Source organism: Loxodonta africana, chromosome 4 (assembly GCF_030014295.1).
Source record: "Loxodonta africana isolate mLoxAfr1 chromosome 4, mLoxAfr1.hap2, whole genome shotgun sequence".
In the NCBI taxonomy this organism is placed as follows: domain Eukaryota; kingdom Metazoa; phylum Chordata; class Mammalia; order Proboscidea; family Elephantidae; genus Loxodonta; species Loxodonta africana.
The window spans coordinates 15,648,974-15,665,049 of record NC_087345.1 but is presented as its reverse complement, the minus strand read 5'-3'; the positions used below and the strand labels follow the sequence as shown (position 1 = coordinate 15,665,049).

The following is a 16,076-nucleotide window of genomic DNA, read 5'->3' as shown; positions in this document are numbered from 1 at the left end:
CAGCCCTCTGCCCGGACCCCAGCATACTGTCTCCAGAGCGCTGTGGGCCGTGCTGGCTTAGGGCCTCTTTGCCGTCCCTCCTACAGGACCAGAAGCGGATGGAGAAGATCTCAAAGCGGGTGAACGCCATCGAGGAAGTGAACAACAACGTGAAGCTGCTGACAGAGATGGTGATGAGCCACAGCCAGGGTGGCTCAGCATCAGGCAGTAGCGAGGACCTCATGAAGGTGTGCCTGCCTGCCCCCCCTCCCCGCCCACCACGCCGGCCTTGTTGGCCCTGACCCGCCGCCTATCCTCTGCCCCAGGAACTATACCAGCGCTGCGAGCGGATGCGGCCCACACTCTTCCGACTGGCCAGTGACACAGAGGACAATGACGAGGCCTTAGGTGAGCCCAGGGCAGGCGTTGGGGTCAGGTCCCCAGGCCCAGAGTCCACACCACCTCTGAACTCCTTCTCCCCAAAGCCCAGGTATCTGCAGTTGGAAGGAGCCACCACCAGGGGGCCCCCTTCACCAGTGCTCACCCTTTGTGTCTCCAATGAGAGGAAGGAAGCAAAAAGCAAGGGGCTGCCATGGTTGAGGGACCACCCTGCCCCTTCACAGGATCTCCTTACTGGCCACGCCACCCTGCATGGAGGGAGCTCTGTCCCCACTTAGGGCTGGGCTCAGGGAAGGAAGTGACCCAGATGACAGAGCAGCGCAGGGACAGGCAGGGTGGACCAGGGCTGTCTGCCTCCAGACCCAGCCTCTCTGGTAAGGAGGAGTGAGGAACCTGAGAGCAAATCCCACAGGCCCGAGCAGCTCCAGGCTGAGCCCAGTGGTTTCTACCAGGGCCATGTCTAGGTTCACTTTCTGCTCTGCCACCGTGTCAGCCAGGACCCCCTTGGGCAGCGATCTGGGCACCTTTCATCCCCTTGTCCGGCAGGAGCCACTCAGCAGCCCCCAGGTGCCAGTATCTGGTCCCTGCCCAAGAGGCTCTTGCCCTGAGCAGCCCCTCTGAGCCCTGGCACCTGAGGAGGCTAATAGTGGCACAGGGCTGGTTGGTGACTGGCAGTGTTCTAGGTCTTGGGGATACGGCAGTGAGCAAAACAGACAAAGCCCTGACCTCATGGAACTTCTAGTCTAATGAGATAATAAACCAGATACATTACCTTGGCTGAAGAGAGGGTGGGAGGGCAGGAGGTAACAGGGCCAGACGCTGGGGGCCCGAGTAAGTGGGTGAGATAGGAGGCACCTTGCCCTCCCTCACACAAGCTCGCTTGGGTGTGGGATGCTTGACTCCCCCGCCCTAGGGACCCACACATCCCCTCAGCCTCACCTCTCTCCTGCTTGTTCCAGCGGAGATCCTGCAGGCCAACGACAACCTCACGCAGGTGATCAACCTGTACAAGCAGCTGGTGCGGGGCGAGGAGGTCAATGGTGACACTGCTGCTGGCCCCATCCCTGGTGAGGAGGTGGTCATGACTGCAGGGTGACACTAGCCCCTTAAGATAGGGAAGGCCTGCGGAGGGAGCTGGGGGACGTCTGTGCCAAGCCTGCAGCTGTGAGGGGAGAGAGTCTGGGTTTCGGAGGACTGGCGAAGAAGGAAGGCCTTTCTTTCACTTGACAAATCGGGCACCTGTTGTGTGGGGCTAGAGGAGCCTCCAAGGGTTCCTTCAATTATCAGAAGGCTGGGGGCGGGGGCTGTTGACATATAAACATCACAGGCTAGGCTCTCATCAGGCTGAACGAAAGCCCTGGGACCCACAGAGGACGGCAGAATCGGCCCTGTTTAGGAGAAGGGGTGGGGGTCTACACAGAAGCAACAGAGTGTGAGCAGGGTCCTGAAGGATGGGGAGCAACTTGCCAAGAAGAGTTAAGAGAAGGAAACACATTGTGGATAGAAGGAACACCGTATACTAAAGAAAGGGCCTGGTGAGCAGATTCTGGGGCCAGGCCAGGGTTAGGGCTGGTGTGGCCGAGAAGGGAAAGCAGGAGGCAACCTGGGAAGGGTGGGGTATGCCCAGGACTTGCCTGATTCTCCTCTTCCACCTTAGGGAGCACCTCGGCCCTATTGGACCTCTCAGGCCTGGATCTGCCTCCTGCTGGCACCACCTACCCAGCCATGCCCACCTGCCCCAGTAACCAGGCCAGCCCTGAGCAGCCCAGCGCCTCAATTTCCCTGCTTGACGACGAGCTCATGTCTCTGGGTGAGGAAGGGGCAGGCCTGGGGCCAGGTGGGGTATGCTCCCCGCGGCACCCCTTGCAGCTTGTAGAGCCCTGCCACCAGCCTTATGCCCTGTCAGTGCACGGGAACCTGGCTGTGATGAGGCAGCCATACCCAGCTCTGGCAGCCTAAGTGAGAACAGAGGGGTTTCCCTGCAGCAGGCTAGAGCCCAGAGTTGGGGCTGCCCAGGCAAAAGTTCAGCAGTTTCCGCACCCACCAAGAGGAAGAGCAGGAGAGCTCTGTGCCCAGAAGCATCCAGAGGTCCAGGGGAGGGGGGCAATGCTTGCCCCCAGCTCCCTGGGGCCAGAGCCAAACCCCCGGCCTGCTGTGACTCCAGGGCAGGGCTTGGGGCTTCAGAGTCCAACAGGAGGCCAGGCTTATCCTGGGGAAGACGCACAGGGGTCCCAGGTGGCCAGGCAGAGCTTAGACTTCAGCTTCCTCGAGGGCAGAAGCACCTCCCCCCATCCTCCTCATAACATCCACTGAAATTAGGAAGAAAGCAGAGGTGTTAGGGCCATCCAAGGGATCTTGAAGAATATGCTTGAAAACTGTAACGTGGAAACCAAGAGTCAGGCTGCATTCCTCTGAACCACTTCTGAAGGAACAAACAAATCCAAAGAGCTGAAGAAGCCACGGGTACGCTAGGATCCCAGGCAGAGTCCACCCAGGGTTGAAGGCATGCTTCCTGGGCTTGGGAGTCCCTGGGTGGCACAAACAGTTAAGTGCTCAACTACTAACCAGAAGGTTGGCTATTCAGACCCACCCAGAGGTGCCTCGGGAGAAAGACCTGACTATTTGCTTCTGAAAGGTCACAGTCTTGAAAACCCTGTGGAGCAGTTCTACTCCAACACACAGGGTTACCTGAGTCAGAATCGATACGATGGCAACCAGTTTGGTTTAGGGTTCTTCCCCTGGGCCTGAGCTAGACACAGTGCCAGTTACTGCGCTCTGTTGTGTGGTTCTTAATCCTCCCAACCACTCGAGGTCAGTGCTGTTAATATCGCCCTTGTATAGATGGGGAAATCAAGGCTTAGAGAGGCTAAACTAATTAAAGGGGAGAGAGCATAAAGGTTGGAAGTAGGCCTCTAACTCCAAAGCCACACTCTGAGCTGTTCTGTTGTTCTGACTCATTGTTCCATTGTTTCTAAGCAAGAAAAGGCCGAGGAGGGCTCGGTGGGGAGCGGTGAGGGGAAAGCGGATGCCCTACGATGGAGGGTCTGACCACAGGGTGTCCAGGGCCCCACCCACAAGTCCTGCCCGCCTGCCTCCTCTTCATTCAGTGCCAGGGGGTGACTTGGGGCATACACCCTTACCCCGGATAAAGGATGGTCCAGTGGCGAGAAGGCTCATCGTCCCCAGCAGAGCCAGGCCTAGGGGCAGCTCCCTGACTGGGCAGCTGGTTGATAGGGAGGTAACGGCTTGGCTGACCCAGGGTGGTTGGGACAAAGCCTTCTCCACATGAGAAGCGAGGTGTGCTTTGCACTTCCTGCCCCCAGGTTGCTTCAGCAGAGCCCTGAGCCTCCAGCTTCCTGCTTTTCGAAGGCCAAGAGAGTATAGGAACAAGAACCAGAAGTGCCAGGGTAGCACCCAGCCCAGCGGTGGGGGTAGAGGAAGCCTCAGGACCACAAAAGGCTCCTCCTAAACCGTTCTCTGGGGCAGGAAGGGTAGGAGGAAACCAGACCTCATGGTCTTCACCAGCTGCACGGGATTGGTCACGCTTTCCCAGCCTTGGCCTGTGGGGTGAAGGAACTAGTGGAAGGTGTGGGAGCACCCACACCATGCTGGCCTGGGATTGGATCCCAGCTCCACCACTTCCCGGCTGTGTGACCCAGGCGCATTCTTCCCTCCTCGGCCTGTGTTTCCTGTCTGTCAGAGAGTGTTGCAGACACTGTTGAGGCACTTTATCCAATTTGTTAATTACAACAAGCCTCTGCTATAGGTACTGCCATTGTCTCTGTGTTATATGAGGGGACGGAGGCACAGAGAGGTTACGTCACCAGTCCAAGGTCACACAGCTAAGTGGCGGAGCTGTGTTCAAGCTCTAGCAATTCTGCCATGCTCTAGTCAAGTCCGGACTCTGCCACTTTCCAGCTGTGTGACCTTGCTCAGGTGACTTAACCTCTCTGAGCATCCATTTCCTCGTTCCGAAAAGGGACAAGCGCACCCCACACCTTTTTTTTTTTTTTAATTCTGATGCTTTTTGTCTTTATTAGGGAAATTGACGTTCATACCTTTCGTGACAATAGATTTATTTCATCTTATTTGACTTTTTTGTGGTAAACACATTTGTAACAAAACATTTTCCATTTTAACAGTTTTCACATTCATTCCATTCACCATGTTGTTCAGCCATCACCATTATCCGTTCCCAGACTTCCCCGTCACCTTTAACAGAAGCTCAGTGTCCCCTAAGCCTTGGGTTCCTCCTCTCCCTCTTCCTCGCACCTGCCCCCAGGACCACTGATAAACTTCGGTCTCTAGACACTTGCCCACTCTAGATACTCCCCGACCCCTACCTTTGAAGGTGGTTTGGGGGTTAAGTGAGACCCGAGTCTAAAGACCCTGACACAGCAGGAGGGTGTAATACATGGTGTCAGTTAGATCTTCTTGTCCCTGATCTTAAAGAGATGAGCCTAGAGGAGGAGACACAACAGCCCCTGCTCCCTGTAGCCCCTGCCTCTCAGGTGGCATCTCAGCTTGAACCTCACTTACTCCCGATTTGCTAGAAACAGGAGAACTGGTTTTGCTTAGGACAAAGCTGAGGTGAGCTCGGCTGGAGGTGTTTCAGGGCGGAGGGGGCTGACTGGTCCCATACTGCCTTCTAACAGTAGGCTGCTTAACAAACCTTTTATTTAGAGCCATGTCCAAAGACCCACCTCACGCTCTCCGTTGCGCCACTCTCTCAGGCTGGCCCTCCTTGGCACATGTCAGGGCTGATGGCCCAGTCCAGCCCTGTCCTGGTACAGATGGGACCACCGAGGCTCAGCCGGTGCGCTGCCTTGCCTGCGGTCACTTAGACTCCAGGGCAGGCCTGGGCCCAGGGCCCTGTTCCCCACATGGCAGTGCGCACCTGACTCAGAGGGCGGGTGCAGAGTGCTGACCCCTGCCCTCCTGGATCCCCAGCACCCCGCGCCGGCTCTCAGTTGCCAGCTGGTGAACACAAGCAGGACGAGAGTCCCCGCTTCTGTATTGAGCCAGTGCCAAATGGCCTGTGAGAGGAGAAGGGGAAGCATGGGGGCCCCTGACTGGGCTGGCGGGGTCTTCGGTTTCTGTTCCTGCTCTGCTGCAGGTTCCCTGTGGAAGTGTGGGCTTTTCCCCTCTGAACTGAGCTCTTGGAAGGGGGGAGAGGAGGAGAGATGTGTGAAGCCCCAGCCAGTGCACACCCCCCGCAGCGAGTCCAGCCTCCTCATCTCTGTCTGCTTTCCCCTCAGGCCTAGGCGACCCCACACCCGCTTCAGGCCCAGGCTTGGATGGTGCCGGATGGAACAGCTTCCAGGTAGGAGGGTGCTGGGAAGCAGCCTGACCTGTCCCTGTCCTGGGACAAGCAGCCTGAAGGGAACAATGACAGGCTCTGTGCAGGAGGGCCATGGGGCAAAGGCAGGCTGCTGGCGCCTGGGGCTGGTGGAGGAAGGCAGGCTGTCCTCCCCTCACCTCCAGCTGCATCTCCCCAGCCCAGCCCCTCACTACCTCTGGGCCTGCCTTGGAGCCGCAGCCCAGCCTCTGGGGCAGAGATGAGGGTTTCCAGTTCCCATACTGTTGAGGTTGACTTTGGGGTCCCTGGAGTGTGACAGTCTCTGGAGTCGAGCCACAGGCCAAGCTCAGTCCCCTGCTGGCCATGAAGAGAGAAGGGTCCTGGGTCCCGCAGGCATGGTGTCATCCCAGGTCCCTGCATCATGGGTGGGAACAGTATGTTGTCTGCATCCCTAGTGCTGCTTCCCTACAGGTCACCTGCACAGGGGAAGGGGTCTCCAGGCAGGGCCAGGTGACACTGACACCTTCTCGGCACAGCCCTGCCCACCCACATCCCTTGTATGCCCAACAGTCATCTGACGGCGCTGAGCCTCCAGCCCTGGCCCAGGCCCCCGGCGCGGATAGCCGGCTCCCGACGCAGACTCCCTTGCCAGCCAGCAGTGGTCTGGATGACCTGGACCTCCTGGGGAAGATCCTTCTGCAGCAGTCACTGCCCCCGGAGTCCCAGCAAGTGCGGTGGTGAGGACACGCCCAGCCCAGCCAGGGGGCTTCCCTGCCCCCTCCTGAGCTCTCCCTTGCCCAGACCCCACCCAGGCCCTGCAGGAGAGCCCGCTGCTGGCTTGTGCACACGGGGAGCGTGTGCTGCTGCACCTACCATGTGTCCAGCACTGCGCTTGGCTCTAGGGACACAGCAGTGACAGGGAGGCATAGTGCCCGCCCCATAGAGCATGGAGTTCATGAGAGAGGGGGTCTACCCTCTGCTCACATAGCCTCCCCCAGTCATCCCCAGCCCCCCAGAGAAAGACTGAAGGCCCCAAGAGCTAACGACAATGAGGACACAGTCTGAGCGGCCAGGTGGAGGGCAGAGTAAAGGTCAGCTTTGAGAGAGGGAGGAGAAGGGCTCCCCGCTCCAGAGGAGAAGAGCCCCAAGGCCAGGGAGAAGGGTGGTCTGAGCCAGCAGTCAGGGACCGAGCCAGAGGCCCAGTCTTTCCTGTGCATCTGACCTCAGGGGTACCAAAGAATCCCCTCCTAATGCATCGTCCCCAATAAGGGAGAAGCAGCAGCCAGCCCCCCGGCTCACGCTCCGGGACCTACAGAACAAGAGCAGCCGCAGCTCGTCCAGCCCCAGTGCCACCAGCCTCCTCCACACTCTGCCCCCAGAGCCCCCTGGGCCTCCACAGCAGCCCACACCAACCGAGCTCTCGCTGGCCAACATCACTGTGCCCCTGGAGTCCATCAAACCCAGTGAGTACCTGGCGGGCTGGGGACCACCCACCTCATCTATCAGGAGCTGTGTCTGGGGAAGGAGGTGGGGAGCAGAACTCTCCTCCCAGCCCCCGACTGACTGATTTAGTAGGGAGCTCTGGAGAAGACCCTTCCCTTTACCAGGACTCAGTTTCCCTATCTGCCCCAGAGTGCTGGCAAAACTGCTCTGTAAACTCCAGGGGTTACACAAGCAAGTGACTTCTTGTGGGATGGCTCCTGGAGCCCTTCTCTCCCCAGGAAGGCAAGAACCAGGACATAGAGAGGTTTGGGGTTCCCCCAAGATCATGAAACCAAACCAGAATAAAGGTCCAGACCCACAACTGGAGCTCTTCCTGCCCAGGAGCAAGAGTGGGCCAGGGGCCTCCCAGGCACCAGGCTCTGAGACGAAGACTGGCCTGTCCCCAGTGTTGTCAGCCCCCACGAGCTTACTGCACCGAGGGCATCACACTCTCCATATCCCCAGGAGGTGGGGAACAGTGTCCCCATTTTACCAGTAAGGTAAACTGAGTGCAGGGAAGCTGAGTGACCATACCAGGGTCACCCAGTGAGTGTGTGACCCAAACTCTCACCTGCACTCCACCATGCCAGGAAGCAGCTGCACAGTGCTGGGGGAGCCCTGGGCTGTGGCAGGACCAGCAAAGTCCTGTCTCAACCATCATACTCTAGCAGTTCCCCTGCCCTCCGGGCGCCAGTGTGCACCTTGATGCACTGCCCAGGGCCAAGGCCAGGTCAGTCTGCACCCTGCCTGTACTACCCAGGGCCGAGGCCAGGCCAGCCTGCACCCTGCCTGTACTGCCCAGGGCCGAGGCCAGGCCAGCCTGCACCCTGCCTGTACTGCCCAGGGCCGGGGCCAGGCCAGCCTGCACCCTGATGCACTCCCCAGGGCCGAGGCCAGGTCAGTCTGTACCCTGCCTGTACTGCCCAGAGCCGAGGCCAGGCCAGCCTGCACCCTGCCTGTACTGCCCAGGGCCAAGGCCAGGCCAAGCCTGCACCCCGATGCATAGGCTGAGGCCAGGCCAGTCTGCACCTTGATGCACTGCCCAGAGCTGAGGCCAGGACATAAACTAGAGGGTTTGTTCATCTGTCCCCAGCAGAGCAACATGTGCCTGCTGTGGGCCAATGGGGAGAGCTGAGCGCCCCAGCCGCCTACCGCCCCACTTTCTCCCTGCCAGGCAGCATCTTGCCTGTGACTGTGTATGACCAGCATGGCTTCCGCGTCCTCTTCCACTTCGCCCGAGACCCGCTGCCGGGGCGCCCCGATGTCCTGGTGGTGGTGGTGTCCATGCTGAGCACCGCCCCCCTGCCCATCCGCAACATCGTTTTTCAGTCAGCTGTCCCCAAGGTGACACGGGCAGGGGCAGGACAGGCATGCTTCCCTCTCAAGGCAGGGTGACTTGGGGCTTGGTGGGGTGCCACCTGGCCTGGGGCAGGAGCAGGGGGCAGTGCGGGGTCAAGGGGAGCCCCAGACAGACCCCCAGGCCCCAGCCTGGCCCCCGTGGGTCTGAGGAGGGAAGCCAGGGCTAGTTGTGCCTGTCCTGCCACTGCCCACAGGTCATGAAAGTCAAGCTGCAGCCACCCTCAGGCACGGAGCTGCCAGCATTTAACCCCATCGTCCACCCCACAGCTATCACCCAGGTTCTGCTCCTCGCCAATCCTCAGAAGGTGAGGCCCAGCTGTGACAGGCCGGGCTCTGTGGGTGGGCTGGCCTCCTGGCCTGCTCTGACTCCTCCTCCCCTCTGCTCCAGGAGAAGGTCCGCCTCCGCTACAAGCTCATCTTCACCATGGGTGACCAGACCTACAATGAGATGGGGGACGTGGACCAGTTTCCCCCACCTGAGTCCTGGGGAAGCCTCTAGGACAGAGGCTGGGGAGAGGAGGGGGCAGAGGGCCTGGCCATCGAAGCCTGGTGGAGGCTGTGGTAGCCTGGGACACCCTTTGTCCCCATGGCCATATACCCCACGGCCTGGTGCTTCTCCCCTCACCCCAGTGGCCCCCAAGTGACTCTTCTCCCTCCCCCCTGCCCTTCCCCTGCTGTGAGCCAAACCCAGCAGGAGGCTGGGCCTGGGTTTGCACTGCTGGGCCTCCACACAGTGGGAGCCTGGAGCAGGGAGGGGCTGCACGGCCCTGGAAGGACTTGGGGTCCTGGGAAAGAAGCGAGGCTGTCAGGGACGGCCAGGAGCCCAGCCTGGGTGGGGCCTTCCCCACCTGTCTCTTATGCCTTATGGGAAGGCCCAGCCATAGCTGGGGGGACATGCTGGATCCAGGGACCAGCTCAGGCCTCCCCTGCAGGAACCCGGTGAATGTGGGGTGGCACTTGCGCCCCTAGCTGTTTGCACTTCCCTGGTGTTTGGTTTGATGCTCTTTTGTTTCTGAGTAGGCCCTGTGGTCACGGTCTCAGGGGTGGTGAAGACTGAGTTGGAGGGCCCCACGTGTCCCCCACTCCTCCTGGGGGCTCCCTTCACCCACTCAGTCCCTGCTGTCAGCCTCCTCAGGGGCTGTGGAGTATGTGACGGCAGGCCAGGGGCTGTGCACTGGAGTCCACCATGTCTCCTTCGTCCGCTGGCCTCTGCTGGGGCCTCCCACAGGCATCTCCTGTCTCTGTCCATCTGTCCGTGGTCAGAGTGGGGTCATGTGTGCGTGAGAGCAGGAGTATTTATGAAAATAAAACATCCTTTTCCTGGACAGTTACTCTTGTAGCCCTTCTGAGACAAGGAGACAGGAAGGGTCAGGGGTCCCCAGGCAACCCTGCACACCTCTCAGCCTCCATCTTTGGGGATCGGGCCCCGGTCCCTCACCCCACACCGGAAGAGGCCCTGCTGGGGGCCTGTGGCTGGTGCTGAGTCACCAGACAGACAGGCTGTGGTGGGCCCCAGCGCTCCCAGCTGGAAGTGAGCAGCCTGCCAGGAGCCCCATCTGCTGCAGTCGCCTAGGGAAGGCCCCTGCCACTGGCAACTTCCTCCTGCTGAGCTCAGCCCTCAAAATATAACTTTGAAGCTGCATCCACGCCCAGGGCCTACACCTCAGCTTCTCCATTTCCCAGAGGCTGCTCCCAGAAAGCAGAGAGCGGATTGCAGCTTGTTTCAGGAGGCGCCGGGACCTGAGTGGGGCCTCTTGCCAATGTCAGCTGCAGCACCCCCAGCCCTGCCTATCGGGGTCTGCCCTAATAGGGCAGCTGGGGTCCAGGCCCCGGGGCAGCTGAGAGAGCCAACCAATTGGGGAGCAAGCAGGGAGGTAGCCCGGGGGGACTGGCCATGTTCTGTGGCCTGCCACCTGCCCGCTGTGCTTTGGGCAGGCGTTCCCGTCGAGTTTGGGGAGGGCTGCGCATGGTTTCTCCTCCCTTGTAGAGGAGCGCATTAAGGGCCCTGGCAAGTTCTGCATTTAAGAAACAGATTTCACTTTGTCTCATCTAGTGTTTCCCAGTCTGAACTTGGCCTCCGAGTCCCTCTCTGTAGATACTGCTGGGACATGCTGGACGTGATGGCCTAGGGCCCAGCGCCCCAGACTCAGGTTGTGCTTGCCTCCATTCATCCACACAAAGGCACCTTCTCTGGGCAGGCCCACACTGGCAATGCAGGGTGAGCGGCTAGTCGCCGTCCTGCTCGGACACTAGACGGGGAGCAAGGCCTCCGAGCGGTGCTGCTCCCACCCGCTGGCACCTGCTGACAGATACCTAGTGTGGCTTGAGCCTTGGAAACAGCCCTCCCCTCCAAGCCACGGGGCCTCATGTCTGCCCTGCTCCCCAGGCGGAACTCCTGCCTATGATGTGTGTGGAAGGCAACACATTCCCTGTGCGTCTCTAACTGGAAGTTTTTCTTTGTAATAAAACCGTATTCCCTGTAACGTCCACCTGGGCTCCCAGGATGCCCATCTGGGGCCTAAGACACCTGGCCAGTCATGGAAGGGCTGCAGGGTAGTGGGAGCCCTGCGCGACACCGACTTGGGAGTCTGGGGTCTAGTTGTGGCTCAGTCACTGGCTCGCTGTGTGACTTTGAACAGAGTGCTTCCCTCTCTGGTCTTTAGGTTCATTGTGTAGGTGGGACCCCGTGATCTTTAAGGCCCCTCTGAGGCCTTCTGAGGAGTCCATGAGCACAAGGGTCTCCCCAGCCTGTCGGTTTTGGGGGGATGGAGAACGTTACAGGGGCAAAGGGCTCCTTTGATCTTGCAGACCATCCACCTTCCCTTGTTCCTAGTCCATCCACCCAGATGTCTGTCTGTGCTGCAAGTGCAGGAGCAGCCCCTGTGCCAGGCAAAGCCCTGTCCTCAGCTCAAAGCCTGCGGGACGCGAGCCAAGAGCTCAGCATGAGTGCTGAGTGCCAGGAGGGAGTGGCCACCAGGTGCCACAGGAGCTCATCCCGAGAAGGGGCCCTGGGCCTCCACCGCCTAGAGGTGCCAGTCCCAAGTGCAGTGTGTCCGTTCAGACAGGCACGGTGTGGCACATAGTCCGGGGCCTCTGGCATTCTCAGGCTGGCACAGGGTGCCTGGGGTGGGGGGGGAGGTGTATGCTCTGTCTTTTGAAGAGTGGCCCGCGCCACCCCAAGAGCAGTGGGACTTCCCAGAGCTGGAAACCACACTTCCACTTCTACTCAGACAGCCTGAGGCAGCAGTTAATTTTGATTTTTTGCAACCTCGACAAGCTGGTCATCTGTTCAGAGCAGCCAAGAGATGTGGAGAGGCCGCTGCTTGCCTGCGGAGCTGGCCCCTCCTGGTCTCCTGCTGCCCCACCCCATCTCTGCAGACCAGGCATGGCAGGCAGATAATGAGGAAAGTCAGCCCAGCCTGGCATACTTGCTCTGTGCAGCCTCTCCCCCGATCCTTACAACTGTCATGTGAAAACGGGAAACTGAGGCTCAGAGACTTAAAGTGCCTGAGGCCACACATTAGGGGCTGATGCAGGGCTGGGGCCAGACTGTGGCGCCAGCAGCTCTGAGAGGCCCCTTCCTCCCCAGCTGCTCCTTTGTTTGGGCCACTGTCCTCTGAGTCTAAGTGTAGATGCACCCCCAGGGCTGTCAGGATTGTGGTGAAGGCCTCCTCGTGCCTCAGCCCCAACCACGGCTTCCTGGGAGGGCCTTTGGGCTTGGGAAGGGGGCGCAAGCCCCAGAAATCATACCACGCCCCCAGCGGCTCTGAGAGAAAGCCTCCACTTGGAGGGCAATACCACCATGGCCACAAACAAGCTGTCTGTCAAAGTGTCTCAAATGGGACACTTGGCCCAGTCCTGCAGCCCCGTATCTGACCTCAGAACAGTACCTCAGCCCTGCCCCCTGGGCTCCCTGCCCACATCCTGTTCAAGCTTCCCCATATGCTACCAGACCATCACAGTTCTGCACAGATAAATCTGTTCTGAGGCTGCTGGCCCCTCGAGGTTGAGGGTGGGACGGGGACCAGCATTTCTGGAGTTCCTAGGCAGTGTCATTGGTACAGCAGGTGAGCAAGTGTGGGCTCAGGAGCCTGTCAGATCTGCTTTCTGACCACTTAACCTGTTAGGGACCTTGGGCCCAGGAGCCTCAGCTGCTTACCTGTAAAATGGGGATAATGATACTGACCTCACTGGAGGATTCACCAAAGTACAATACAATGAATCCCTTTGTCCCAAGGCAGCTGGACACATATAGGGGCAACTGAGGCAGAAGCGAGGGTAAAGAAAGGGTCTTTTCATTCCTGACTTTCTGGGCCCTGAATCAGCATAATAACAAGAAACCATTCCAGGCACCGTTCTAAGCATTTTGCAGACATTAAACATTTAAACCTCACAACAACCCACGGGTAAACCAGTCACCACTGAGTTGATTCCAACTCACTCTGCCCCTGTATGTGTCACAGTAGAACTATGCCCCACGGGGTTTTCAGTGGCTGATGTTATAGAAGTGGATCGCCAGGCCTTTCTTCCAAGGAGCCCCTCAGTGGATCTGAACCTCCAACCTTTTCGTTAGCAGCTGAGCACATTAACCGTTTGCACCACCCAAGGACTCCCAACCGCAGGTAGCTGCTGCTGTTTTTCCCATTTTACAGAGGACGACACTGAGGCTTAGAGAAGTGAACTGCTTTGCCCAGGGCCACCCAGCTAGTGAGAGACTGAGCCAGGCTGCTGGCTCCATCCATGCCCTTAAGCTCTGTTCTTGCTGTCTTTTGGGTTGGTGATAAGTGTCCAGTGGTGTGATGTCTTTACTTCTGGTTCAGCTCAGCCGTGTTTTATCGAGCTCCCGTGGATATGGCACAATGCTAGGCCCTGGAGGACTCAACATTAGCCAGATAAGGCCCAGGCCCTCCAGGAGCAGGCCCAGGCTGGTGGAGACCTGCCCAAGTCACAGCCCTAACAATGCCACATGATAAGGGTTGGTAATTGGGGAAGGGCCCTGAGAGGGGTGGGCTGACTCTGAAGTCCCCTTCTGTGTCTGCAGTTCTCAGGAGCCACTCTGCCAACATTCACTGATAGAAACTTCTGAGTCCAAAAGTCTCTGATGACAACATCCTTCAAAGTAACAGCCTATGACCCGACCTTCAGGGTTTCCACTCTTCTATGATTCAACATCCCAAGTGTGACAAGGAAGGCCCTCAAATATTCCCATCACCCGGCCAAGGGGCACAGCAACCTCACCCAGGCCAGACCTAGAAAAGCCAGTCACCTTTCCTGCCCAGGCTCTCAGTCTCCTGGGGGGCTGGGGGGGGTGGTGCTGGAGCCCAAGTGGGATGCCAAGGTCTATTAATGTGGCTCCAGGGGTTTCCACAGCAGCTGCTGCTAAGACCCATGTGCACTGACCTCTCCCCTGCCCAGGGCCGTGCCTCAGGCCTAGGCGAGCCTAGGAGAGACAGACAAGCAAGCCAGGCCTTGCCCTCAGGGACCTTCAGACCAGCTGAGGAACAGGACAAGACCAGGCCCTGTGCAGTCCAAGCTGGAGGCTGGGCTGGAACAGGGTGGGGAGCAGCCATGTAGTCCAGAGACTTCCCGGAGGCCAAGGCCAAGGTGGAGGTGGCATGCCTGGTGTTCCACTGTTGGCTTGAGAGTATTCTGTTTCCTAACAGTGCACACAGTAGATTCTGCCCACTGCAGAGACACGGGGCACTGAGCCACAGCGAAGTTCTGGGGGCTAGCCAGTGGGGAAGGTGGAGAGGCAGGGGCCAGAACCTAAACATTCCAAATCCCTGCCTTGCATTTTTTTTTAATCTTTTTTTTTTTCATTGAACTTTAGATGAAGGTTTACAGAACAAACCAACTTCTCATCAAAGAGTACACACATTGTTTTATGTCACTGGTTAACAACCCCACAACATGTCAACAGTCTCCCTTCTCAATCCTGAGTCCCCTATTACCAGCTGTCCTGTTCCCTCCTACCTTCCAGTCCCTGCCCCAGGGCTGGTGCGCCCCATTAGTCTTGTTTTGTTCCATGGGACTGTTCAATCTTTGCCCAGCCCTGCATTTTAAGAAGCCAGGTCTATACAGAACTCCTGCATCCAGGCAATCGGCAGGACAGCTTCTCCCTCCACCCAGGCATTCCTCAGGCTCTGTTCCCTTTCGAGAACTCCCCCAGGGGCTCCTTCAGTGTTCCTCACTGGTCCAGCAGCCTTCCTGGTGGGAGAAGAGTGGCAGGGAAGGAGCCTGGCCTAGGATCCCCTCATCAGCCAGATCCTGGGACCTCACTTCCAGCCAGGAGTCCCTACTCAAGTGGGCTCCCAGCTGGGAGGCTCCGCTCAAGCAGCAGCAGCTAGTAGGTTCTCTGTCTCATGCCCTCCCCAGCGGGAGTATTGGGACAGCCAGGTACAGTGAGTGCCCATTACGTGCCAGGCCCGGGCTGGGCCCTGGGAATGCGAGTGTCTGGGGCCAAAGCCCAGCCCTCAAGAAGTGCTCAGACTGCCCGAAAGCAGAAACTCATACTCCTGCCCAGGCACACACACTCAGTAAGTGCTCGAGTAATCCTTCTAGAGCTGAGCAAAAACTATGACAAAGCAAAGTGTAATAGGCTTGGCGGACTCCACCACCCCACACCCCTTCCCTGTCCCCACCCTGGGACTCCCAATGCTCCAGGGATGCAGGGGTTCAGGGTAGAAGAGTCTACCGCTCCCAAAGGCTCTCATGTCTTATATCAACTAGCATTCACGGAGCACCTACTGTATGCCTAACCCTGTTCTGGGTGGAGGGCCAAAGAGATCATGGCTACCAAGTTTGGGGGGAGACCAGAGCAGCACCCATCACTGCCTTCCAAGAAGGAAAGGCAGGACCTGAAGGAAATTTGAAGGAAAAAGGCTTTACAGATGGAGGGGGAACGGTCAGCCAAGGCCGGCAGGTGTCAGGGAACCACTCTGGGGGTGGGGGGTGTCGCTGTGGCTGCAGGGTGGTGTGAACCCCTCTTAATGGGGCAATGAGAGCAGGCAAGCTCTCCTGACCACTTCAGGTGGGCAGGGTAGGGCTGCTGGCCCGACAGGTCACTGGAGACATTGAGTCCCAGCTCCAGGGACTTGCCCAGGGGGACACAGCACAGGGTGGCCCCAGGAAGCCAAAGTGTCCAGCCAATCTTGCAGCAGGGATGTAAGGGTGATGGAGGGGCCCTTTGGCGTGGGAGTCCCCAGGCCCAGGTGGGCCAGGACAGGTCGGAGAGGCCTGTCCTTGGCCTGCTCCTCCTCAGGAGGGAACCCTCTTTCCCTTTTAGGGAGTGCAAAGGTTATTTATACCCAGGACACGCAGGCAGGCGGGGCAGAAACCTGGGAGGCCCCGGGGGTGCGGTGGCAGGAGCCGGCTTACCTGCTTCCCGCCACCTGGGCGGGGCGAGAGGAGGAGAGGGACGCACAACCTTCGGACGGCCAGGCGGCCGGTTGAACAGACATTCGCGGGGGGACCGGCCGGGTCTTGGGGGCCGGAAGACGGGGGTAAGCGAATAAACAAACTTGGCGAGAGGAGTGACCTGGGGGCCGGGGGCGGAGTC

General features: G+C 58.9%; 1 protein-coding gene and 1 long non-coding RNA gene across 7 annotated transcripts in view; one reads left to right on the top strand and one right to left on the bottom strand.

The window, feature by feature from the left end:
- GGA1 (golgi associated, gamma adaptin ear containing, ARF binding protein 1) overlaps positions 1-9,849 on the top strand; it is a 24,929-nt gene extending 15,080 nt beyond the window's left edge. For 2 of the 5 annotated variants that reach the window (XM_064283566.1, XM_064283568.1), the window contains 9 exons: positions 87-227; positions 306-387; positions 1,338-1,445; positions 2,036-2,188; positions 5,637-5,701; positions 6,248-6,414; positions 6,947-7,140; positions 8,334-8,503; positions 8,713-9,849. In XM_064283566.1, the coding sequence (XP_064139636.1) occupies positions 87-227; positions 306-387; positions 1,338-1,445; positions 2,036-2,188; positions 5,637-5,701; positions 6,248-6,414; positions 6,947-7,140; positions 8,334-8,503; positions 8,713-9,162 (1,530 nt within the window). In that variant the 3' untranslated portion in view covers positions 9,163-9,849. The remainder of the gene's footprint in view (positions 1-86; positions 228-305; positions 388-1,337; positions 1,446-2,035; positions 2,189-5,636; positions 5,702-6,247; positions 6,415-6,946; positions 7,141-8,333; positions 8,504-8,712) is intronic. The other 3 variants (XM_064283569.1, XM_064283567.1, XM_064283570.1) reach the window with 3 other exon arrangements.
- On the bottom strand, positions 2,178-16,076 carry LOC135231165 (uncharacterized). Of its 2 annotated transcripts, XR_010321691.1 has the most exons (3): positions 15,896-16,076; positions 8,346-14,725; positions 2,178-6,091 (listed from the first exon to the last, which is right to left on the bottom strand). It is a non-coding gene; the product is annotated as an uncharacterized LOC135231165 (long non-coding RNA). The 2 variants fall into 2 exon arrangements; XR_010321690.1 differs by lacking the exon at positions 2,178-6,091 and having other exon boundaries at positions 8,504-8,956.